Source organism: Pituophis catenifer, unplaced genomic scaffold (assembly GCF_029215685.1).
Source record: "Pituophis catenifer annectens isolate HBS135680 unplaced genomic scaffold, rPitCat1.0.hap2 SCAF_3, whole genome shotgun sequence".
NCBI classification, from domain to species: domain Eukaryota; kingdom Metazoa; phylum Chordata; class Lepidosauria; order Squamata; family Colubridae; genus Pituophis; species Pituophis catenifer.
The window spans coordinates 76,917,840-76,943,754 of record NW_027256883.1 but is presented as its reverse complement, the minus strand read 5'-3'; the positions used below and the strand labels follow the sequence as shown (position 1 = coordinate 76,943,754).

Below are 25,915 nucleotides of genomic sequence, written 5' to 3'. Positions count from 1 at the left end.
GAGAATGCAACAGTGGAAGAGTTGCAAACTACTGACCAAAGCATCTGAAGGCAGGGCAAGAAGCAATGGATGGAAATTAATCAAGCAGAGAACCAACCTAAAACTAAGGAGAAATTTCCTGACAGGACAATTAAGCAGTGGAACGACTTGCCTCCAGAGGTTGTGGCTGCTCCAACACTGGAGGTTTTTAAGAAGAGATTGGACAATGATTTGCCTGAAATGGTACAGGGTTTCCTTCCTGAGCAGAGTATTGGACTAGAAGACCTCCAAGGTCTCTTCCAACTGTTATTCTGTTTTTCTGTCTACTTCCACTGATCATTCAAGTTAGTATTATATTTAGAAGTCTGTCAATATTGTCGAACAAGTGTTACCCACCAACAAATGCAAACATGTATGTACCCAGATATCTGTGAGGTTCAAAAAAAAACACCAAAGAGGAAGTCATTCTTTTGTAAACTACAAAGTCTGAACTACAGGTAGTCCTCAACTTACAACCACAGTTGAGCTCAAAATTTCTGTTGCTAAACATGACATTTGTTAGGTGAATTTTGCCCCAATTTTACAACCTTCCTTGTTACAGTTGTTAAGTGAATCACTGCAGTTGTTAAATTAGTAAAATGGTTGTTAAGTGAATCTGGCTTCTCCATTGACTTTGCTTGGCAGAAGGATCACCAAAGGTGATCACATGATCCCAGAACACTGCAACCGTCATAAATATGAGTCACTTGCCAAGCGTCTGAATTTTGACCACGTACCCATGGGGATCCTGCAAGAGTCGTAAGTGTGAAAAATGGTCATAAGTCACTATTTTCAGTACCGTTGTAACTTTGAAGGGTCACTAAATGAACTGTTGTAAGTCGAAGGCTACCTGTGGTTTCCCACAACTAGCAGAACTACCACGTGTATCCTCAGTCCCAATAAAAAGCAAGACAGAAGAGAAGAATAGCACCACAGATAATCCAGATTACCTGTACCATTCATAACTCCGATGGCGCGGTGGGGTTTTTCCTCTGACATAATCCGATCTATGACGACTACTTTCTGCCCGCCGGCGATCTGGGCTCCTCCCACGATCCCGCCGGTCCCCATGATTAGTGGACCGATGCCGATCCCCATGTCCATGGCTGTGATCCCGATGGCGATGTTCGTCATAATATTTACCCCTCTCTGGAGACCTCCGGTCAGTCTGAGATTTTTCTACCTGGTATTCACTTGGATGCCGGAAGTTACTGCTGGTGCTACCACCGCTATTAGCGCTACCACTGTTGCTTTGATAAGAGTTTGCACTGTGTTGGTAGTTATTAAAGTTAGGAGACGAGAAGGTCTGCTGGGAATATCCTGGAGAATACGCGGGCTGGTAATTTACCTGTTGAGGCATTACCGGTGGAGGCACGGAATGTGGTATGGATGGAGGTGGCATCATGTAAGGGAAGGTGTTTTGTCCAGTTGCATTGGCTAGAACGGGAGGATTACCAGGATTTGGGACAGGGGGAGGAGCTGGGGGGAAACAAGGAGGAAGCGGGAAGGTCTGCCTCATTTGAGGGCCTGAAAAAGGAGGTCGGGGAGGACATTGGGTGATTGAATTTTGAGGCGAAGGGGGGATTGGTGGGGGATACGGGACAAAATCTGGCCTAGGAGGGACATAGTTTGGAGTTGGGGGGTTCGCATAGATGGAGGTGGTTGCAGGTTGCTGATCATACTGATACTGCATTGAAGACTGCTGAGGATGTATCTGTCTCAAGTTTTGGGGGCGAAAGGTTTGTGACGAAGCTCGAACAGTAACTCCTCCTCGGCCTCGGGGGCACCCACGCCCGGAATGAAAAGACATTACCCAGCTAGAAAGAGAAGAAGAGAAGGCAGGAGAAAATGATTTTGTCACATTTCTTTGAGTTAGAATAGGGAAGAGCTAGTATCTTAGCAGCAGGCAGTGAAAAGGAGCCCATACCGCAATATTTTAATAGCCCTTATTGATTTCACTATACATTTGTTTGCTTAGTGTGAAGGTCACCACTTGATGTTTTGGAGAAAAATTAAACTAAAAAATCTCTGTCTCTGAGAACTTAAAAATATTTAGATAGCATCATCTAAATTATTGAGTTGTGATGGCACAGTGGTTAGAATGCAGTATTACAGGCTAATTCTACCGATTGCCAGCAATTCAAACCTGGCCAACTCAAGGTTGACTCAGCCTTCCATCCTTCCGAAGTCAGTAAAATGAGGACACAGATTGTTGGGGACAATATGCTGAGTCTCTAAACCAGTTGTTCTCAACTTGTGGGTCGGGACCCTTTTGGGGGTTGAATGACCCTTTCACAGGGGTCGCCTAAGACCATCAGAAAACACATATTTCCAATGGTATTAGAAATAATTTTATGGTTGGGGGTCACCACAACATGAGGAACTGTATTAAAGGGTCACGGCATTAGGAAGGTTGAGACCCACTGCTCTAAACCCTTAGAAAGTGCTGTAAAGCACTGTGAAGCAGTATATAAGTTTAAGTGCTAGTGCTAGTGCTACTGATATATCAATTATTACTAATTATGTAAGTTTATTTTGAAATGGGTAGATGATTACTCCGAACATAAGCACCATTTATTCATACTTGCATTCACTGCATGTTTGAAGCTGCATATGTGCTACTCACCTATGAGCTTTGGTGCTTTATCCTTGGTCTACAAATCTACGCATAATCTTTCAAATGGCATGTCTAGCATTGGCAATAATATCTTCCTGCAGGTTCTTAAGCAAAGACTCAACCACTATCAAACGTAAATATTAATTCATAAGGGACTCTTTTAGATTTTGCAACCCTTAAAAATATTAACTAGGAAATAAATGCTGCTTATCTTTTTGGAATTTTTCTGACTGAGGATGCTTAAGTCTGCACTCTGCATTGTTATTACACTTATTCGTTTTAACTCAGAAAATATCTTGTTTACCAATTGTTTAATTTATGCACATCTTTCATTATCTTTCCGTAATTCTAGGATAATTTGACGGACAGTTCTTAGCTTTCACGTCCAAGGAGAGATTATACATTTGATTGCTCTCTGTTTTACACGGGGTTTGCTCTTTTAAAGACCTCCATCTTTTCAAAAGAAAAACAAAATGCGTGGTTATTAGATTCCTTCTTAGCTTCGTGAGATTCCGGTTTTAAATCGGGGAGGGGAATAAGATAAACAAGTTGAAAATTGAAAATTCCAAGTGTTAAATATCAGCGAAGCTATTTCTCGCACTATATATTTCCGACACTGTGCAGAGCTTTTAAATAAGAAAAGGACAAAATAACTGCATTCACAAACATTCTCATCTTCCACCAGAACAAAGACGACACAGAAAATCATCTAAATCCCGCTTAGCGTCGTAGAACCATTACCTCCCTATCAAGAGTCCCGTGCAACTTTTATTTTACCTGGAAACACTCTTTTTGACATTCCACAAACGCAAAACGTAGGCACCGGCAAAGACAGAGAAAATGTGCGTGTAAAAACCCTTACACCGGAAGAAAACACTTGGAAGGAGGAGCGTGCATGATATCCAAACGGAAGCATAGGGGGAAAATGTTTCTTTTTCTAGCAAAGGAGAAAAGGGCTAGGGAAACTTATGATTAATTAGTTAGTGATTAGTGACACTACAATATTTTGGAAATTCCTGGCAGCCAAGATTCCTTGTCCTAAAAACGGAACAATCGTTGTTCATCCTCCTCCCTCCTTTCCTTTCCCAACATGCCTATGTGTGTCACGTCTAGACACGTCCCCCCGTTCTCTTTGGAACAAGATCAGGGTTAGAAGTCCGGTCTTGGAACGTAGCGTTTCCCAGCATTCGATGCCCTCCTGCGCTGAAGATCTCGGCGTTCTATTTTAGAACCTTCGATGTCCCGAACGTTCTGTGACCTGTAAACTGATCAAAATGAGTAGCAGCGGCGGCGGGGAAGAGCAGGGCGTTGGACACGAGAGCAGTTCCCTCCGCACGTATCCGAAGTTGCCAGTTTGGGTGGTGGAAGATCATCACGATGTAAGTCAAATGCCGGTCAGCAAATGGTTTCGTCGCAGTTCGCTAACGCGCGGCGCTGTGAAATTGGGGAGCAGCTCCGAAGAATTCGCAGGACTGGTTTGTTATTGAGTATAGGCAGTTGAGGTTGAAAACCTAAAGACTTGGTCACCACTTGCACTTTGCCCTACGCAAAGATCCTTTGATCACAAGTCTTCTCTCTTAGCCCCCCCCCACAAGGTTGCCCTTATCTGGTCCCCAGCCCAAGAATGGAAATGTACCAATTTTAAAATAGCATTTTTCCCCCTTACACTGAATTCTTACGCTGAAATTAGCCTACCGGGGCTTCAAAACCGTCACCCTTTGTTAACTAATCATTTTGGAAACCAGGTCACCTGACCTGTTAGGGGTGTAAACATAGGTGTGTTAGGGAAATCTAAAATCACTTTCGTTTCTAAAAAAAATATTTATAAAGCAATTAGGTTTTCACTAGGAAAGTCTGGTTTTTCCCTGTAGAAGTTCACTTTTAGCAATAATCTGGAATATTGAGATTTTCTTTTAACCTAGTTTGAGCTGAAGAGGAATGTCCTTGCATTTTTCTGCTTTAACATTGTTCTGAAACACGGTTTTAACTTTACAGGTGGCAGCCCAGTTTTTCTTCACTGTGGTGTCTCATGACTCTAAATGATTTTTAGGCCACCTTTATTCCATGAATAGCAGTTGAACTCGATAAGAGCCTGAGTATCTTTTAGTCAATTCAGGATACTTGGTACTTAGGACCGTAGTATTCCTTAGGAGTGAATTTTATTGATCTTAGGTTATATAACTGGGCATAAGTTATTGTTAAGATGGTTGGGATAAAGCCAATTCAATTATTTCCAGGGCACCCCTATCCTTCTTTCTGATGACATTCCTTGCAAACCTGATGAATCATGAAGTTTATCCATAGTTTTTTGTGCCCTAAAACATCTGCAATGGTGTCATTTCAGGTTCTTCCCTTCATTTACCGAGCTATTGGCTCAAAGCACCTTCCTGTTAGCAACATCAGCTTTGTTCATTTGGACTCCCACCCAGATCTCCTTATTCCACTGGACATGCCTGCAGATACTGTGTTCGACAAAGAAGCTCTGTTTAGGTATGATGGTGCAGTTGTATTGACTGGGTAGAAATTTAGCTTAAGTGAGCTTAATTGTTAGCTGTTGGGGAAGTGTTTTCTATGCCTTGTTCTTGGACTGTGCTGAAATTACATAGACATGTGACAAAAAACTATTCAGCTCACGTTACATAACCAAATAAGGAAGTAATTTGGGGGCGAAATCAGGTGAAATTCAGCAGGTTCTCACAGGTTCTGGAGAACCGGTAATGGAAATTTTGAGTAGTTTGGAGAACTGGCAAATACCACCTCTGGCTGGCCCCAAGAATGGGGTGGGAATGGAGATTTTGCAGTGTCCTTCCCCTGCCTTGCCCACCAAGAACCGGTAGTAAAAAAATTTGAATTCCACTACTGGGCAAAATGTTTACATTCTTTAAGCTTTATGATTTTGTGTATGTCTTATACCTAAAAGGCCCGGTGGGGGCGTCTGAAGTTCATACAGTAGAACCCCTGGTCACGAACTGACCAGTAGAACCTCTGACCACAACCAAATCGGGTTTCCACCAGTGGTGGGTTGTTCCCGGTTTGCACCGGTTCACAAGAACCGGTAGTAAAAATTTGTAGTAGTTCGGAGAACCGGTAATAACATTGGCTGGCCATGTCCCCGAACCAGTCCCCCGCCCGGTCACCGCTCGCTTACCCGTCCACCTCATGAGAGGCTTTTTTTTTTATTTTAAAAGTATTTTTTCTACAACGACTTCAGCCGAAAAAATGCTTTTAAAAGTTAAAAAAAGCCTCTGATGATCACGCGGCTCAGCTGGGATCGTCAGAGGCTTTTAAAAGCATTTTTTCTACAACCTCTTCGGCCGAAGAGGTTGTAGGAAAAAAAAATGCCTTTAAAAGCCTCTGGCGATCCCAGCTGAGTTGTCTGATCGGCAGAGGCTTCAAAAAGAATTATTTTCTGCAACCTCTTAAGGTTGTAGAAAAAATGTTTTTAAAAGTAAAAAAAAAAAAAAAAGTTGGCCACACCTACCCAGTCACATTACCCCCCACCAAGCCACACCCACAAAATAAGCCACACCCACAAAATAAGCCACACCCACAAAACCGGTAGTAAAAAAATTTAGAACCCACCCCTGGTTCCCACCAAAAAATTCACAATTTTTTTTCCCGCAGCCAATTTCCCTTTCCGCACCATTTTTTTTGTAAGCGCCAAATTTCCAAAATTAGGTTTGGGTCACGACCAAATTGGTTTGTGACCGAAGTTATGGAACGAATTATGGTCGTGACCAGAGGTTCTACTGTACTAAGAATTCTACTTATCTAAGACTTAGTATATAGAACTAGCTATCCTGCCCTTTATTTCTGAGGTCAGTTCTGTTGCTTTATGTAGAACAACATAATGAAGCCCCAAAGGTGCTTTTTCAAGAGGCAACTGGACTTTCTGGTTTTTCTTTGAAGAGGTCAGCTCGGAAGAAGCTTCTTGGATGAGAAGTGAAACATTATCAAAGAAAAGCCAGAAAGTCCAGTTGCCTCTTGAAAAAAGCACTTTTGGGACAACCATGACCTGGATGACTGAGAATCTCCATAAACATGATGAAGTTTGTACATCATTTAAGAAGGAAGCCCCAAAATTAAATGAGGGTGGACCACAGAATGCCGATTGATAAGGTAATAAGTTAGAAAGGAATGCCTTGGAATCTTAACAACTGAAGAATAGGCAGGAGAATAGACAATTTTCTTTATTCATGTCCACTTTGGTAGATCTGATGGGGGGCCAGATTTCACTTCCAGGTAACATGTACTGATAGAGGTGAAGACTATAGCAATAGCATTTAGACTTATAAACCGCTTCACAGTGCTTTTACACCCTCTCTAAGTGGTTTACAGTGTCAGCACATTGCTCCCATCAATCCGGGTCCTCATTTTACCAACTTGGAAAGCTGAGTCAATCTTGAGCTGATGAGCTGTGAAGTTATTGGGTAAATAAAGAGTTCCTTCAGTGACCCTTCATTCTAAACTACCAACCTTTCATCTGCATGTTGTAGGACAATAAAATCACTTCAGGTACTTGACATTCTTATTTCTATCTCTAAGCAAGGATCACTATGAAAAGGATGTTAAATGTAAAATTTAAATGTATACTGTGCCATATAGCTCAGATTTGCATGTGGGAAATTTACTACGAAATGACATGATAGCAATTCCAATATTTAAGAGGTTGCCACAAAGAAGAGGGAGTCAACCTATTCTCCAAAGCACCTGAAGAAAGGACAAGAAGCAATGGATGTAGAGAAGCAGCAATGGATGGAGAGAAGCAACCGAGAGAAGAACTAAGGAGAAATTTCCTGACAGTTAGGACAGTTAATCACTGGGACAACTTGCCTCCAGACATTGTGGGTGTTCCAACGCTGGAGGTTTTAAAGAAGATATTTGGATAACCATTTGTCTGAAATGGTATAGTGTTTCCTGCCTGAGCAGAGGGTTGGACTAGAAGGTTCCTTCCAACTTTGTTATTTTGGTTAGCAATGCAATATCTCATGAGATAGCGAATTTTAATTTCCTGGATTTAGAACATAGGTGTTCTGCCCCAGCTACGGACCCCAAAGAATGCAGCACACATAAAGTCTGTTCAAACCTTAGTTTACTGAATAAACCAGTCTTTTACAACAAAGGCTGTTAATTGCATTAACAGCTGCCAAGAATTCAAAGAATAATAACTGAAAGCTTACTATGGTTGGCAGAATGCCCAGAAGCAATTTGCAGGAAGCTGATAAGATAAGCAAGACAAGACACTAAGGTATGTGAACGAAGTTGTTCCCTGCAAATTGCTTCAGTCGGCGTTCCTCCTTAAATAGGCTAAGGGAGTGGTCAATTAGCCCCAAGCCTTACTCTCAAGGAGATCTCTTCCTGAGGAGCCACTCCTGCCTTTTGGCAACTCTGTGCGCCCGTGCATCAAGAAGAGGCTCCTCCTCTTCGTCCTCTTCACTTAAGGGAGCTTCTGGAGGTTCTGAAGGCCCTGGCTGAATCCCTGCCTCTGGCACCACATCTTCTCCAGCCTCCTCATTGTCCGACTCGAGTGTCAGCTGCACAAGCTGCTGGCGCAACACCACACCAGCCTCCTCGCTGTCTGAATCAGCTACTAGCTGCACAGGCTGCATACGGGCCACAACAATAGGTTATGTTGTTAGACGTTAGATCTTCTTGGCTATACATATCTGTACATTTTATTATTTATTTATCTATTAGAGGGGAAAAAAATCTAATTTCTCTAAAACCTCTAAGCTAGCAATTTTTTGGAGAAACCAAGTGGTTTCTGCACACTAAGTCACTATATATGCTGTTTCTTAGTTTTTTAAAAAATCTTAGAACACTGTACTTCTGATTTTGTCTGATTCTGATTTTGTATCTAAGAAAAGCATTCTAATATTTGTTAGGAAAGTTTCTTTTCGTATGAGTTAGTACGTTGCCAGTACTGTTTTTTTTAATTATGTCATCTGTACTCAGGTTTCTCAGACATTTCAGCCCATATTTATCCTTTGTTCTTTACAGTGAACTAAGCATTGAAAACTGGATTATGCCTGCTGTTTATGCTGGTCATTTTTCACAAGTAATATGGTTACATCCAGTTTGGGCTCAGCAAATAGAGGAAGGAACTCATCATTTTTTGGTGGGCAAAGATGCCTCTACTACTACAATAAGGTAACATAGGGAATGTGTTTCTTGCAGCAAAATTCCAATAATTCGTTTTAGAATGTATTTGCGTGTGTGTGCTTGCACATGTATCTTTCTTTCTTTTATTTGATTTGTATCTGAGTTAGTGTAGGTTATTTTATTATTTATTAAATTTATCTGCCACCCATCTCCTTCACATAAGAGTCCCAAATAAACTTCAGAAAGTGTGTATGGGTTATTCAGTGTCCTAATGGCCGTTAATAAGACCCAAATTTAGGATTAGAGCAATTGCAATCCAAAACATTCTTCATCCATCCACAGTTTATTATATTTTTGCTATCTTTGTATTTTATCATTTTCTGTTTCTCCTGTGCTGTTTTTATTCTTTCCAACCCTGTGGAATATTAAAAAAAAAAGAAAGAAATTATGGAAATCGGCTCAGGGGACAGCAGAATAATTATCTGAATGAGACCAAATTTGATGTGGCAGGAGAAGATGGAGAAAGAAAGATCAAGTTCAAACATTTAGTCGATTTAGCCAAGAGATGCAGACAAAAATATTTCAAGAACAATCTTCCAAAACATCTCTATGGAAGAAGCCTTTGAGCAGTGGTTCTAAACATTTCTGATTTTTCCATTCTAAATGTCCTCTCCGTCTTCCTTCTGATCATGTGACCTAGAGCAGCACTCCCTAACCTTTCCCAGCTTTGCGGACCAGCAGAACCAGAGGGGAAAGGGAGGCTGGTTCCGGTCTTCATCCACTTGTATAATCATGTACAGATACATACATACTTCTGTTTTTTTTAAAAAAAAAATAAAATAGAGAAGAAATACAGCTTCTGAAATTCTTTCCAACTCTCTTACTAGCCATATTCATATAAAACATCTTTATTTCTTTCCCCATGAAGAAGTAACATCCGGCAGATGCACTCACATGCACAGCTCCATTTACACAAGTGGTGGGTACGCACGCTGCTTGCCCAAATGGAGCTTTACAGGCAAGCATCTGCCGCTCGTCCACCGCTTGTGTGGCCCAGTTCCGAACTGGCCGTGGCCTGGTGGTTGGGGACCTCTGGCCTAGCATGTTGAGACTCTAAAAAGAGTGCAGAGAAAAGCAACAAAGATGATTAGGGAACTGGAGACTAAAACATATAAAGAATTGTTGCTGGAATTGGGTATGTCTAGTCTGATGAAAAGAAGGACTAAGGGTGACATGATATCAGTGTTCCAATATCTCAGGGGCTGCCACAAAGAAGAGGGAGTCAAGCTATTCTCCAAAGCACCTGAGGGTAGGACAAGAAGCAATGGGTGGAAATTAATCAAGGAGAGAAGCAACTTAGAACTAAGGAGAAATTTCCTGACAGTTAGAACAATTAATCAGTGGAACAACTTGCCTCCAGAGGTTGTGGATGCTCCAACACTGGAAGTTTTTAAGAAGAGATTGGATAATCATTTATTTATTTATTTGTTTGTTTGTTTGTTCGATTTATATGCCGCCCTTCTCCGGAGACTCAGGGCAGCTTACAATGCATTAAGCAATAGCCTTCATACTTTTGTATATACCTGTTTAGTAGGGCTTTTTTGCCCCCCCCCCCAGCGGTGTTTTATTTTATACAAAGTCAGCTTATTGCCCCCACAAACCGGGTCCTCATTTTACCTACCTTGGAAGGTAAAATGGAAGGCTGAATCAAGCTTGAGCCTGGTGAGAATTGAACTCGCAGTAATTGCAGGCAGCTGGCAGCTAAGTGCTACTTTAACAGCAGTTTAGTCCGCTGCGTCACCAAGGCTCCTGTCTGAAGTGGTGTAGGGTTTCCTGCCTAAGCAGGGGGTTGGACTAGAAGACCTCCAAGGTCCCTTCCAACTCTGTTATTCTAAAATTCTAGAGTATAGGGTATGCAATCTGCCATATGTTTCTAATGTATGTATACTATATGCACAAACCCAGAAGGAGCAGAAAGGAAGAGCAGACACATACGAAGAAGCAAGACCTACACAACACCCTGAACAGATTTTCACAAACATATATAGACAATATATATGCTTACAAACTATTTGTTGCTATTGTTCAGATCATGTCCAACTCTTCGCGATCCCATGAAAATGAAAACACAATCATATTTCATATGTTACTTCTTCATGGGGAAAGAAATAAAGATGTTTTATATGAATATGGCTAGTAAGAGAGTTGGAAAGAATTTCAGAAGCTGCGTTTCTTCTCTATTTTATTTTATTTTTAAAAAAAACAGAAGTAAGTATGTATGTATCTGTACATGATTATACAAGTGGATGAAATTTCATCCAGATTTTAAAGGAACCTCCAAATTGGATAAGTAGTTCTTTTAAAAAATACTATTTTTCAGAAATTGTTTTCACATGAATGTCATGACTTACTACCATAATGGGAAGGCTCCCATTATGGTCATAGATCAAGGATTATCTGTATAGCATACTTAGGAAGGCTTTTTAAAAATACAACCTCTGAGAGCCATGGGCGTTTAGTAATAATACGTTAATTGTGTGTAGGGCCAAACTTCTCTTCTTGTTTTGATGGTGGTGATTGTTTTCTTTTAAAAGGAAAATGTTTTGTAGCAATCTTACAGAGACTTAGCTCATCAATTTTCTTTATGTTTTGAGGGGGGTGGGGGGAAACTACACAATAATTTTGCTTGCGGGGGGAGCTGATGGTTACGGAGGCCTATCCGGCCATGAGCTGCCTGTCCCTTTTTTAATATAAAAAATAAGAATAGAAATAAGCTAACAATAACAATAAACATTTATTATTCCCAGGGTTACAAGCACAGATCCTTACTTCCTTTCTGATGGTCTCTATGTCCCCGCTGATCAGCTGGAGAACAAAAAATCTTTACATCTGGATGTGTGGCTTGTGAATCCCTCCAAAGCTTCTGGTGACTGGGAAGGCAACCAAGCTCCACGTTCTGCTAAGAAGTGCAAATTAAGTGTGGATGACACAGGTGATGCCTCTTCCTCAAAAGACTCCACTGACCCGAGCCACAGTTGCACAGTTGGACTGTCTGATGGCTTTGGAAAGAGTATCTCTGGGCATGAGAAGCTGAGCAATTCCCAGGTTCCTTCTGCATCTGGTTCCACAGGAAAACACGGGCATCAAGTGTCAGAACTTGTCCGAGACATTCTGCAAGTGCTGAAGAAGGGCACGGCTTTTGTTTTAGATATTGACTTGGACTTCTTTTCAGTTAAGAATCCTTTCAAAGAAATATACACACAGGTAACTATCCAGCTACAACACCAATCTTGCCCATCGGTTCTTTTTAAAGAAGACCTATTTCAATCGGTATTTCCCCCCTCCCTTCTTAGTGTGACATTTAGTTCAGAATCTTTGCTACTGCCTTTCCTACTCGCAGTATTTGCCCAAAGCAGTTTACAATGCAGTGTTAAAGCAAAACAGCAAAACAAGAAGCAGTGAAAGAACGGAAACAAACAATATAATTAAAAAATTCAGTTAAAACAGCAGAATGGGAAACAAATCTAGCATTTAAAATACACCTTCTTTTAAATACATTCCCAACAGCTCAGGCATTTTCCTCTTAGGGTGAGTTTACTGACATGTTAAAATTCAAATCGGGAATGTTCTAAATTGGATGTTTTTTCAGTCAAGTGTTTTTCTTAATAAATTGCATGCCTATCTTTATACCTTAGGACTGAAAATTGCCAGAAGACTGTTGCAGTATGAAAGCTCTTAGGATACCAGTCTCCTCAGCTTATTTCATTCCATACTATTACTCCCAAGAGCCAGTGTTTGTCCACCAACTATCCTTGGACCTTTTACGACTTTCTAGCTATTCCTTTTTACTTTGAAGGGTTTTTTTATAAGTCCCGAGGTTGACTCAAGCCTCTTGAGATCTCTGACAATTATATAGTAATAATAAACTCAGCACTCATTTGAAGACTTCAGCTTGTTACTTGCAGTTAGCACATAACAGTCCTACAGTCTGGATCCCTAACATAGCTCCTCTGACTATTGGGAGTATGTGAAATTCTCTGTCTTCAAAATCCATTGTGCAGAATTTGAACTGCATTCCAGAATTTTGAATATAGAAGAAAACCTGCTGTTCTTGGCTCAAAAGTAAACATCACCATTGCCGGTGCCTTTGTTATAAATTTTCTTTGCTGTTGTGAACATTAGAAATTTGATTGACTCTAGAGGGGTAGTAGGCTGAACGTCCATCAGACCTTCCAGCAATACCAGGACCATGGTTCCAGCATGGGTTCTCCTTATGGAGCGGTATATAAGTCTTTTTTTTTTTATTGAAAAGTTTTACAAAAGAAAAACAAGAATTTTCTTCCCCCCCATGTTCCCCTCACCCTTTCCCTCCCCTCCCCTCATCCCCCCCTCCCCCCCAGACTTCCCAGAGCAAAATACAAGGTATTTCATTTAACAATCATAAACTAGATTAACCTACTTATCCTCAGACTACTAACTCCCCCCCGAAACCTTAGCTCCACTATAGATAACATAATACTTCTAATACTTAACGTTCATTCATAAGCTATTTGATATTTTCTTGTCTGATACTTATTTTGAATATAATCAATCCATCTTCTCCATTCCGATACATATCTTTCTTGTGTATAGTCCTTCAAGTACGCTGAGATTTTTGCCATTTCTGCTAGGTTCGTTACTTTCATTATCCACTCTTCAATAGTAGGCAAAGAGTCCTTCTTCCAATATTGCGCTACCAACAGCCTAGCTGCTGATATTAAATTCAAAATCAATTTAGTCTCTGATACTGTACAGTCCGTAGTTATGCCCAATAGAAACAATTGAGGAGTAAATTTCAACCTTCTTTTCAGAATATTCTGCATCACCCACCAAATTTTTATCCAAAATGCCTTGATTTTCTTACAGGTCCACCATATATGATAATAGGTTGCGTCAACATTTAGCTTGCAAGTTCGAATACATACATGATAATTTTTTAGGATCTAAATGCCATCTATAAAACATTTTATAAAAATTCTCTCTCAAATTTTGTGCTTGCGTAAATTTAACATTTCTGACCTAGATCTTTTCCCACGTTTCCATCATCACTGGTTCCTGAAAGTTTTGTGCCCGTTTTATCATACAACCCTTAACCAAAATCTCCTTTTGAGCAGTCATGTTTGATGGATTGACAGAAGGAAAAGAGGCATGGATTTGGGCTCAGCCAAAAGTCTAGATTATTCCAGATTATTGCTGCTACCTGAGTAGGAAAGTGTTTTTCAGGGCACATGACATAGTGCAGCCCAATTGCTCATTTGAATGTCTGTCTGGTCCTTGTACTGAATTGCCTGGGAGATAGTCACTACTGCTTCCCACTTTGCCTCTTCCCTTAATGCGCAGTAGTAATGATTCCTCACCCAATAGTTCAGACATGATAGCTGGCAGGTGTACAGAAACCTTGAATTCAGTTGCCTCTGCCTGGGTCACTGATGTACATATAAGGCTATACAAACTGGGACACCAATGCAACACTGGCATTAGAAAAGGATTAATAGCAGTAGCACTTAGATTTATATACCGCTTCACAGTGCTTTACAGCCGTCTCTAAGCGGTTTACTGAGTCAGCATATTGCCCCCAACAATCCTGGTCCTCAGTTTACCAACCTTGGAAAGATGGAAGGCTAAGTCAACTTTGAGCCGGTCAGGATCGAACTGCTGGCAGTCAACAGAGTTAACCTACAATACTACATTCTAACCATGACTCATTAAATCAGCTCTATGGGAGGAGTTTGCTTCTGTGGTTTATGATTTCAGTAGATTATTTAACAAAGATACTTTTTGTAACTAGGTTAGCAGTCTTCCCACTAAATATGAGGTAGCTGTGGTGCTGGTTATCATGGCTTGGGACCTGATTAGGGAACAACTAAGTATCTTCTTATCTAAGATACTTGTAAAGAGTTCTTGCTACCCACAAAGATAGGAGGATATTCAGAGGCAAGCATTTCCAGCAAACCTCTCCTCCCACCAGGTATAAGGATGGTGGATAGGTTTTTCTATTGTTAACGTTATTGTACTGTTGTGTGATTTTAGCGGCACTGTTTAAAGATACTGCTATATGCTGCTTAGAGTCATATGACTGAAGCAGCTTAAAAGAATTCAAAATAATAAAAATCTGCTGGATTCAGCTGGATAAATCAAATTTTAAACTGTAATAATGGAATTTTATGTGGAAATTTGTAGCTCTCTGTATATGGAAAAATCCAGAATAATTGCGATCCTATGCCGTTTGGTTTTGACATAAACAATAGAGAAAATGTATTTTTTAAAAAAACAAAGTATACATTTGATGATGCATTTTTCTTTTTTGCAGGGAGTAGGGGGCAATTTCCTATAAACCGAGTTTAGGACTATAAATGGTATTTTGATTAATGGCATACACCTTGCAGTGTGCTATGAATAACCTTTTTCTTTTATTTATTTATACAGGAAGAATACAAACTCTTACAAGAACTGTACAGTTTTAAGAAGCCCAAAAGCAATTTATCAGAGGTAGGATGTTTGTGATTCTCAGTAGAGAATGGCGGAGGTGGTTTGTCAAAATTGCTTATCTCAAGAAGAATATAAGATGTTTGGAAGAGAAGTGATTGGAATGGGGGTAATGGACAAAGAAGGGATGCCTTCTTGATAGTGCTTTCATATGATTCTCAGAATGTGCTGTGGAGCATGACTAGAACCTATCTCCATTTCCGTAAAGCAGCCAATAACCCCAGGACATCACTGTTTTAAAGAATGACCGCTACTACTATATTCGCCTCAAAGGAGATTTTGGGGAGTTGATTCAGAAGGATTTTGGAGCGGTGTGGTGGTCTAGAGGGGAAAACACTTGGAAGGTTGAGAATTCAATCCTAGGCAGCAGCAGATGTTTCTCTATCAGGACACAAAGAGAAAATATGTGCTGTGAACTCTGCATAGGCATCGGGAAAAGTGTCCGGCCAGTAAATGCTCAGTTCCACTCAGTTGCCCCGACTCGAAACAAAGGGATTAAAGCGTTGGAGAAAGAAAGAAACAATTCAGAAGGAATATGCAGTGCCTGTATCTTCAACAGCAAAAAATATAACTGCATTTTCTCAACTGCGTAGCTGGCCTTCTGGCTTCATATAATTGCTTAGTGCTTTCTGCTTTTATGTTTGAAGGACGAGTTGGTCGACTGTGTAGAGAACCGCACACACCAGCTGGAAGATCTAGAAGCAGCTTTTGCTGATTTATGTGATGATGACACTGAAGAAAACCTGAAAAGATGGGCTGCAAATCCTGGGTATTGTAATTGAACCCTGTTCCTGACTCCAAGGCTACCATGAACTAGACTTTTAAAGAGATAATGCTGGGGAGTATACAGACACTGAAAGGCATAATCTTTCTGGGAACTCAGTTATTTTGGGTGGTAAAACAACTTCACACTTGATGAAATTTTGCTAGAATTTTTTATAATTCCATACAAGACTCTTTTTTTTTCATATCAAATCTACCATCATGCATCAAACTTTGTTTATACCAGTTTCAAAATATTGGTTATTTCCATATTTAATCTCTGCTCCTCCTTTCAGCCAGTCTTAGTACCATGTAAGTTTCCACAATAGTATTCACAATAACAAGGTATAAATAATGAAAGAGAGAAATTAAGTATGCACAGATACGTCTGTCAAGGGTTATAGCCAGTTCAAAAAATCTTTGAGGCAGAAAATATTTACCTGAGTTTTTAAAAGCCACTGATTACCAAGACAGTTTAAAGCACAAAGCATGTTTTTAGGTAGAAATAGGACAGATATCACCACCAGCACCAAAATCCCACACTTCCTCAAAAAAAACATTTCTTTTTTAATAAGAAATATATTTAAATACTGATGCTAGGCTATACAATTTGTCCATATTTATGAATAAATCAGGCCTAGCTATAATTTCCCAGGAACTTAAGTTGTTATCATATGATATCTTAAAAGAGAATGGTGCTTCATCCTGATGCCAAGATCTACTTTGTTTTTTCTAGAAGAATTCTGCAGTTGTCATTTTAATGTAATAAAACTTTAAAAATAGAAAGGCATACAATTGTTGTGGTCTGCCAGCAGCCTGCGGAGCTGGCAGTGGAGTCAGACAGTGAGGAGGCTGGGGAGGAACATGAGCCAGTCCTGGAGTTTGGGGAAGGCTCGGATGAGAGCTCTGCATCGGAGGCAGAGATGGGGCCAGAGCCATCTGGGAGTTATGCACGGACTCTGGAGCCTTCAGAGTCGGACATCAGAGAGGCAGAGGAACAGGAGAAGCCTGTTCCCAGTGCGCGCATGCGCAAAGATGCCAGAAGGCAAGAACAGTTAAAACAAAAGGGACGATTCAGGAGTAAAGCCTGGAGATAATAATAATAATAATAATAATAATAATAATAATAATAATAATAATAATAATAATAATAATAATTTTATTTCTATACTGCCCTTCTCCCGAAGGACTCAGGGCGGTGTACAGCCAATTTAAAAACACAAGACACAACAATAATTAAAAATTAAAATAATTAAATAGATTTGGCCGATTTAAAACCCCAAAAATTAAAATACCCCAATTTAAAATTATTATATTGACAGCCCTGCCTGGCGGAACAACAGGGTCTTCAGTACGCAGCGGAACACCCGGAGGTCGGAGATCTTACGTATTTCCGGGGGCAGTTCATTCCACAGGGTTGGGGCTCCCACAGAGAAGGCCCTCCCCCTGGGTGTCGCCAGCCGACATAACTTGGCTGATGGCACCCTGAGGAGACCCTCTCTGTGGGAACGGACTGGTCGGTGGGAGGCTATTGGTGGCAGAAGACGGTCTCGAAGGTACCCGGGTCCTGTGCCATGGAGCGCTTTAAAGGTGGTAACCAAAACCTTGAATCGCACCCGGAAGACCACTGGGAGCCAGTGCAGCTCGCGCAGGAGAGGTGTCACGCGGGCACAACGAGGTGCGCCCATAACCACCCGCATTCTGGACCAGCTGGAGCCTCCGAGTGCTCTTCAGGGGGAGCCCCATGTAGAGAGCATTACAATAGTCCCTCCCAATTTCATTGTATGGATATACTGTATACACGTACAATATATTTAAATACTGATGCTAGGCTATGGATATACAGTATGGATATACTGTATACACGTACAAATATATTTAAATACTGATGCTAGGCTATACAATTTGTCCATATTTATGAATAAATCAGGCCTAGCTATAATTTCCCAGGAACTTAAGTTGTTATCATATGATATCTTAAAAGAGAATGGTGCTTCATCCTGATGCCAAGATCTACTTTGTTTTTTCTAGAAGAATTCTGCAGTTGTCATTTTAATGTAATAAAACTTTAAAAATAGAAAGGCATACAATTGTTGTGGTCTGCCAGCAGCCTGCGGAGCTGGCAGTGGAGTCAGACAGTGAGGAGGCTGGGGAGGAACATGAGCCAGTCCTGGAGTTTGGGGAAGGCTCGGATGAGAGCTCTGCATCGGAGGCAGAGATGGGGCCAGAGCCATCTGGGAGTTATGCACGGACTCTGGAGCCTTCAGAGTCGGACATCAGAGAGGCAGAGGAACAGGAGAAGCCTGTTCCCAGTGCGCGCATGCGCAAAGATGCCAGAAGGCAAGAACAGTTAAAACAAAAGGGACGATTCAGGAGTAAAGCCTGGAGATAATAATAATAATAATAATAATAATAATAATAATAATAATAATAATAATAATAATAATAATAATAATAATAATAATAATAATAATAATAATTTTATTTCTATACTGCCCTTCTCCCGAAGGACTCAGGGCGGTGTACAGCCAATTTAAAAACACAAGACACAACAATAATTAAAAATTAAAATAATTAAATAGATTTGGCCGATTTAAAACCCCAAAAATTAAAATACCCCAATTTAAAATTATTATATTGACAGCCCTGCCTGGCGGAACAACAGGGTCTTCAGTACGCAGCGGAACACCCGGAGGTCGGAGATCTTACGTATTTCCGGGGGCAGTTCATTCCACAGGGTTGGGGCTCCCACAGAGAAGGCCCTCCCCCTGGGTGTCGCCAGCCGACATAACTTGGCTGATGGCACCCTGAGGAGACCCTCTCTGTGGGAACGGACTGGTCGGTGGGAGGCTATTGGTGGCAGAAGACGGTCTCGAAGGTACCCGGGTCCTGTGCCATGGAGCGCTTTAAAGGTGGTAACCAAAACCTTGAATCGCACCCGGAAGACCACTGGGAGCCAGTGCAGCTCGCGCAGGAGAGGTGTCACGCGGGCACAACGAGGTGCGCCCATAACCACCCGCATTCTGGACCAGCTGGAGCCTCCGAGTGCTCTTCAGGGGGAGCCCCATGTAGAGAGCATTACAATAGTCCCTCCCAATTTCATTGTATGGATATACTGTATACACGTACAATGACAATAAAATTATTATTATTATAAAGCTTAAAAGAGGAGCAAAGGCATGTGGACCCTTTGCAGGAAAGCAGTGTTGTTAATTCTGTTCCCAGTCGGCATCTGTTAGATTCTGGACTCCCTGTGGTTTTGCCAAGTAGGTCTTTGGCAGCGTGTCAAGGGAGATAAAGGTTGGTGATTATCCCGAAGGACTTCTCCCAAAGGACTTTTTGCAACTAATTGGGACTCAGTTTTGAATGAACGTAATTCGCAGCTGTTGCAATAAAAGACGTTTTTGGGACTACTCGTGTGTTTTAATGACTCAGGAAGCCTAGGTCACAACAACAATTTGTAGAATGAAGGGTATTGTATATCATCATTTCTCCAGATTCCTTACAGTTTATGCCTAGAACATTTCCTCTTTATATTAATTGCACAATTTATATTTTAATTCGATGTAGAATGAAACCTCTAGTTCAACTGGTACGTAATTTGAAAGATCGAATGGGAACTCCAGATTATGAGATGGTAAGCCTATTCATTTTTTAATTATTATTATTTCCAGACCATGATACTGTCACGTAGATATTGACCCACAGATATTGGTTGCATTATAACCTGTGCTTATCGCAACAAGATTAACTTTTCTCTTCCCTTGCATTCATTCAGCTGTAAGATTAGAAGTGGAAATTAAGTCAACCATAATTTAGTCTTGCTCTTAAAATCTGCAATTTTGAAACAGTGATTTGTTTGAAAGAACTCATGTTCATAAACCAAGGTTGGCTTAATTTTGGCAAATATACTTATTTCTCAAGCAAACCATTTTTAAAGCAAGCACAGTAAGAATTTGTTCAATTGGTTTGGTTTGGTTCTCTTTGCTTGTTTTATCTTTCTATTTCTGTTTTTTTTTTTATCTACCTTTTTTATTATTACAGGTAGAACTTGACTTTTGAGCCCAACATTTCTGTTAAGTGAATCTGGCTTTCCCATTGACTTTGTCAGAAGGTCGCAAAAGTTGATCACATGACTCTGGGAAACTGCAACCGTCATAAATATGAGTCAGTTATCAAACATCTGAATTTTGATCACATGACCATGACGATGCTACAATGGTCATAAGTGTGAAAAATAGTCATAAGTCATTTTTTTCACTGCCATTGTAACCGCAAATGATCTGTAAATGGAGGACTACTTGTAAATCGAGGACTACTTGTATTGCTCTGATTTGTCAGAACACAAGACACACTAAACTTTGTGTGCTTCATTTGATTGAAACCAAATAATCTTGGGACATCCCAATGTATCATTCGAAGCAGAACTATTTGTTCTGAGATCTGATCTGAATTTTTCCTTGAGTTTGAAAGAAGGAATGTAAGGGCGAAAGGACCAAGTTCTTTTCCATCGAGGTACAATATAAACATGGATTATAACATTAAATATATCTAATTTACATGATTTTAGACCTTATATTGAAATATGTCAAGCATTCTTGCCCAAAATAGCATTCTCTAGTTGTGCCCAGGGACGCAGTGGCTCAGTGGCTAAGATGCTGAGCTTGTCGATTGAAAGGTTGGCTGTTCAGCGGTTTGAATCCCTAGTGCCGCATAACGGGGTGAGCTCCCGTTACTTGTCCCAGCTTCTGCTAACCTAGCAGTTCAAAAGCACGTAAAGTGCAAGTAGAAAAATAGGAAAAAATGGTGGGAAGGTAATAGCGTTCCGTGTGCCTTTGGTGTTTAGTCATGCCAGCCACATGACCACAGAGACGTCTTCAGACAGCGTTGGCTCTTCAGCTTTGTAACAGAGATGAGCGCCGCCCCCTAGAGTCGGGAACGACTAGCACATATGTGCGAGGGGAACCTTTACCTTTACCTTTAGTTGTGCCCAAATTGGCATTCTGCAGATGCAACATCAACATTTCTAATCATCCTGGCTGTAGATCCTTGGGAGATCAGGTCTTAAACCCTAGAGAAAGACAGGGAGGAAAAAATGGATCTAATGTCATCACCTGACAATGTAATCAGAAAAGTGTTTTAACATCTTTTAAGGATTTTCTCTTATTACCTATAGTGAATTTGCTTTTTTTAATTTGCTTGGAGAGGGAGTTCTTGAGCTAACAAACAAATGTGTGTCATTCATTTCTCAGGTTCATCAGGCTGGCCTTACATGTGATTACTCAGAAATACCTCATCATGTTAGCACTGAAGAGGAGATAGAGAGTTTCGTACAGACGATACAACATCTCTTGGGAAGCTTACCGAAACCAACCCTTGTGACCATAGCCCGGTAAGTTTAATGTTTTTAAATATAATTTTTATTAAAACCTTTTAAAAAAAAGGAGGTTAAAAAACCAATACAAAACTAATATAAAGAAGAAAAGAGAAAAAGAAAGCATAGAAAAAACGGAAAGTGCAAGAAAAGAAATTTCTTGCAGATTTAAAGAAAAGAAAGAAAATCGTTCCAAGAAGTGTGTTCTCTTAGCAGTTAGAAATACAAACATATTTAAACCCCCCCTCTCTTTCTCTCTCTTTCTCTCTCTCTCTCTCTCTGTCTTTCTCTCTTTCTCTCTGTCTCTCTCTCTGTCTCTCTCTCTCCCTTTCTTTCTCTCTCTTTCTTTCTCTCTAAAGTTGCATCACAATACTCTTTTTTTCTATGATAAATCACGTTCATGATTTTATACAAAAAGTCCATAGGAGATTTCTAATTCACCAATAAATATAGTATTTTTTTATCCAGTTAAGAAAGTTAATTCATTCGTCTCTGTCAGTTTCACCAACTATTCTTCCATAGCGGGTAGTATCAAAATCTTTCCATCTCTGTGCATATAATAATCTCACCACAGTAATCGTATAGTGAAGTATTCTTCCATGGCTTTTTTCTAACTTCTGGTAAGTTTAATTGTGAGTGTATCTTCGATGCAGCTTGATAGGCTGAACATGCCTCACCCAAAATGCTTCTCTAGGCTTAGTAACCTATGGTAGTTCATATTTTACGCTAAGCCTTAATTAGCTTTGCTTTGGCTTTGAGTGACGCTTACAGTTGTATGCTGTAATTACCACTATAGTTGATTCATTATTCTGATTTAGTGCACCCATGGTTTAATCCTGATTTAAAGTATTATGAATTTAGTGGTTCAAAAGGTGTAGATGTTGCAGATGCAAAGGAAGGAGAGGCAATAGCATTTCCGTTATTTCAAAATAAAAGTAGTCAGAAATCAAGCACCACTTCTAATGAGAGATGGCATCTGCAAGTCCCATAATATTTTGTTTCATAAAGAAAAGAGAAAGCATTTTTTTTAATAGAGAAAAGGGAGAGGTATTTATAGAACAGGGGAAAAAAACCCACATCTACTGCAAATGCATTGTGCTAGTTGTTCTTGACCTGTTGGAATTTTGCAGGTATGTTTCTTAAGGGTAACTGATATTTCCAGGTAGCATTTCAAACAATTAGCAAATGGAGACGAATGAAATATTCAGGTTAAAAATGGGCATTAATGAGAGATGCTCAAATAACCATGTAGGAGATGCTGTCAATGGATTTAATTTGAAAGCTAGCTTTCCTCCTTGTAGTTTTTGCCCAGCCACTGATTGCTCAGCTACGCTATTCAAATTGTCTGATTATTAATACTTCCTTCTTTCAATTCTTGAGTAAATGTCTGGCCGAGAAACACTTGCATCGTCTCCAGTGATATGGAAACCAAGCACAGCAATTTAAGCATAGTATAGCCAGACAAACTGTCTGAATAAGCAATGAGCCTGTCATTTAAAATGCTATTTTGGCAACGAAAGAAGATGATAGCAATTATTTGAAGTATTTCATTATTTTTCCCCTATCTCTAGTAAGCTGCTAAGATATCACTTCCACCCCAATAGCTGCCTGACTGAAATCTCTGGAGCTCCAGCTAACCAGTTATATGTTTCAGGAAACAGAAAGGAGCTAGCATTTCCATTTTAGACCAGGCCACCCTGAGATGCTTTGAAAACTTGTCTGAGCTACCCCATTGAGAAGATCAATGGAATAGAGGGTGGATTTTTTAAAAAAAAAATCATTGCAGGCTGAGCTGTGTGGGAAAATAAGGAACATTTGCATGAAAACTGGCAAAATGAAGGGAAAAATAAAGATGAAACTGTACCTTTGAAGATCAGCAGGAAACATTGCTCTTTTGAAATAAACTGAAAAGTGTTAAATGTTGGTGTTCCCAGATCCAGCTTGGATGACTACTGTCCTGCAGAGCAAGTTGAGTTCATACAAGAGAAAGTCTTGAACATACTGCATTTGATATACGGCACCCTGGATATTCATTTGGAATACTTGGAAAACGCAGGTCCTACTGGAACAGAACATTCATCTACAGCATAATCAACCTGGCTGTAATCTATGGATGTAAAAAAAAAAAGAGAGAGAGACTTTGATACTGCAAAAGTATTGTGTTTTGCTTTCTATGGAGTGGTATTCTTAAAGAAGTATTTTAGGAAGCTGAATTGGCTATGTAGCACTTATTGATGATATTTGTGATCCCAAATATTTCTCTTTTTAAAAAAAAAATGAATTGTTTTTCTGCTATTGTTGTGTAGATTATTTTTGTTTTCCATATTACTTTGCTTAAGAAGGTGACACAGAAATTTGAATATGGAAAAGCTACCCTGTTTCCCCCAAAATAGGACATCCCCTGATAATAAGCCCAATCGGGCTTTTGAGCGCATGGCAATAAGGCCAAGCAGTTATTTCAGGGTTCAAAAAAAAATATAAGACGGGGCCTTATTTTCGGGAAAACACGGTAGCAGAGAAAATTAATTTTCCTTCTGTTTGTATCTGGTTGCCATAAAAACCTTAAAAAAAAAAAACTGCCAAATACTAAAGCTGTATGTTTTAGGAATGTAAAAAAACAACATTCAAATTCCATCCATTTCAAGTTAAAAGTATCCATCCTGAGGGTGAAGCACGCTTGTCCCAAATGTGAAGCAAGATTGCCTCAAGCGCTTTGAAGGCGTTTTGTCTCAAAACAGGATATTTTGCATTCAAAATACAATGGTTCCAAGCTTTCGGAATGCCTGACACTGGGAATGGTTGCTTTGCACCTGAAATTGGCATTACGAACTTGAAATGGAGGTTTTCAAGTTCAAACCCCTCTAATGCATTTTCAAGTACTGTGTGTACTTTTTTTAAATTTCTGGAATATGCTACATTGGATGGCAGTGAGAGTCCCTAGTATTATCACCCACTATCTTACAAATCTGAGGTTAATGATTTCCCAAAATTGTTGTATTAAAAAGAGAGAACTTAATTATCAAGATTAATAATAATAATTTATTACATTTATATGCTGCCCAACTCCCGTTACAGTCGTGTGTGACTTCTGAATGAAATGGTACAGAATTTAAAGCCTGCCATGATTTAGTTGTGCATGCGGTAAGCCAGGAGCCTTATCTACCTCTTTAGAAACAGGTACGAGGAGCTCAGGGAATAGTGGGTGGGTAAGGCTAGAAGACTAAATTCCATATTCAGCCGGAACTTTCAAAGTGCAAGTGAAACAAAGGCAGAAGATACAACCTTCAACCCAACAATTATGATTTAATTTCTGACTTTTTCTTCTTTTGCGCTTTCAAAATCTGTGTCTCAATCTTCTGGAGCAAGTGTGAGGCGATCGGGTTAGGAGGTAGCTGTTTTTGAGAATTAAAGAGCAGTGGATCCAAGTACGGTTGTAGTTAAAAGCATTCTTATCCTTGGCTGAGACCATGAAGACTTCTTGTTTAGTCCCACAGAAGCGCTCTGCCAATGTCTATAGTAATTCGTGTTGAATCAGTATCAATGTACCTTATAATTTACCATTTAAGTGAAATATTGTTATTAGAGAAAAATCTAGCCAGACTGTCACCTTCTGTTAAAATTACTATTCCATACACTTTAATTATTTTTTTTATGAAATATGATGGATATTACTTAGCTCAGTTGTGCTAAAAAGCTCTAACAGCTGTTTAAAGTTTTGGAGAGCGAGAATTTTCTCAGCAGTCTGTTCAAGATTCTGGTGCATTTGAACTGCTCTGCAAATAAAGCATGTTCTCTTTCATGGACTTCATTTACAGACACTGGAGGTAAACGGCCTCTCATTTGCAAACAAGAAACCAAATGGAATTATAAACCCTATTTGAAAAGTTTAGTTCCTTGTTATGGAGTACTCTCCTGAAGTATGTCTCCTTTTCCCTTCAGGATTGGTTCATATATTAATGTTCAAATTAAATCAATCTCTAGTTCTCTCTTATACTAACAGTGGGAAACTGATGTTCCTTGGTCTGATTCAGAACAACCGCTGAGAGTTTAGCATAGGCTGTCAACAGAAATGATCTCTCTTATCCTAGATTTGCTTGCTGGTAGGGAACAAATTGCGGCCTTTATCTACTACAACTTTGATCCTATTAGATATGCAACTGTCAGTCCTCCCAGGTAAACCAGACAGGAAATGGGATTAGATGAACTAATTCTACTTTATTGTGACACTACATTAACAGAATCTTGCAAGTCTGAAGGCACAAACTTCCCTCAGGCCATTGGTTCATTAGTGAAGGTCCTTCCTAAATTTATTTCTTTTGACTATTAGGCCACTGGGAGCTTCTGCCTATTGTCTGATTGTTTCTTAGGCACCATCTCCACTCTTCGTGCCCCAAAGTCATTCACACATTCCCTAATACCAAACACCAGTAGATTGTGGCCCTTCCCTGATAAAAGGTCTCCTAGATTGGCTCTAGCTGGAGGCTGCTTCATCTATGAGTTTAAATGGTAGGATTGAG

At 40.0% G+C, this 25,915-nt stretch overlaps 2 protein-coding genes across 3 annotated transcripts in view; one reads left to right on the top strand and one right to left on the bottom strand.

The window, feature by feature from the left end:
- Positions 1-3,486, bottom strand: part of DROSHA (drosha ribonuclease III) — a 105,720-nt gene extending 102,234 nt beyond the window's left edge. The window contains exons 1-2 of the mRNA XM_070940765.1: positions 3,413-3,486; positions 969-1,835 (exon numbers count right to left, since the gene is read on the bottom strand). Coding sequence (XP_070796866.1) covers positions 969-1,828 — 860 coding nt within the window. The 5' untranslated portion in view covers positions 1,829-1,835; positions 3,413-3,486. The remainder of the gene's footprint in view (positions 1-968; positions 1,836-3,412) is intronic.
- Positions 3,487-3,618: 132 nt separating this feature from the next.
- CUNH5orf22 (chromosome unknown C5orf22 homolog) lies at positions 3,619-25,197 on the top strand. 2 transcript variants are annotated; one of them, XM_070940762.1, is made up of 9 exons: positions 3,619-4,014; positions 4,980-5,125; positions 8,636-8,785; positions 11,545-12,001; positions 15,203-15,265; positions 15,910-16,031; positions 19,595-19,661; positions 21,277-21,416; positions 23,333-25,197. In XM_070940762.1, the coding sequence occupies exons 1-9, from the start codon at positions 3,910-3,912 to the stop codon at positions 23,487-23,489; spliced, it is 1,407 nt and encodes a 468-aa protein (XP_070796863.1). In that variant the 5' UTR covers positions 3,619-3,909; the 3' UTR covers positions 23,490-25,197. The 2 variants fall into 2 exon arrangements, with proteins under 2 accessions (XP_070796863.1, XP_070796865.1); XM_070940764.1 differs by lacking the exon at positions 3,619-4,014 and adding an exon at positions 6,964-7,150 and having other exon boundaries at positions 5,036-5,125.
- The last annotated feature ends 718 nt before the right edge of the window (positions 25,198-25,915 follow it).

What these genes read in the sequence shown, in the direction of transcription:
- CUNH5orf22 (XM_070940762.1), top strand. Translation starts at nt 3,910, where the DNA reads ATGAGTAGCAGCGGCGGCGGGGAAGAGCAGGGCGTTGGACACGAGAGC. An exon ending in AGATGGGCTGCAAATCCTGG is followed by an intron (nt 16,032 to 19,594) that starts GTATTGTAATTG and finishes AATTCGATGTAG; the next exon opens with AATGAAACCTCTAGTTCAAC. An exon ending in ACCCTTGTGACCATAGCCCG is followed by an intron (nt 21,417 to 23,332) that starts GTAAGTTTAATG and finishes TGGTGTTCCCAG; the next exon opens with ATCCAGCTTGGATGACTACT.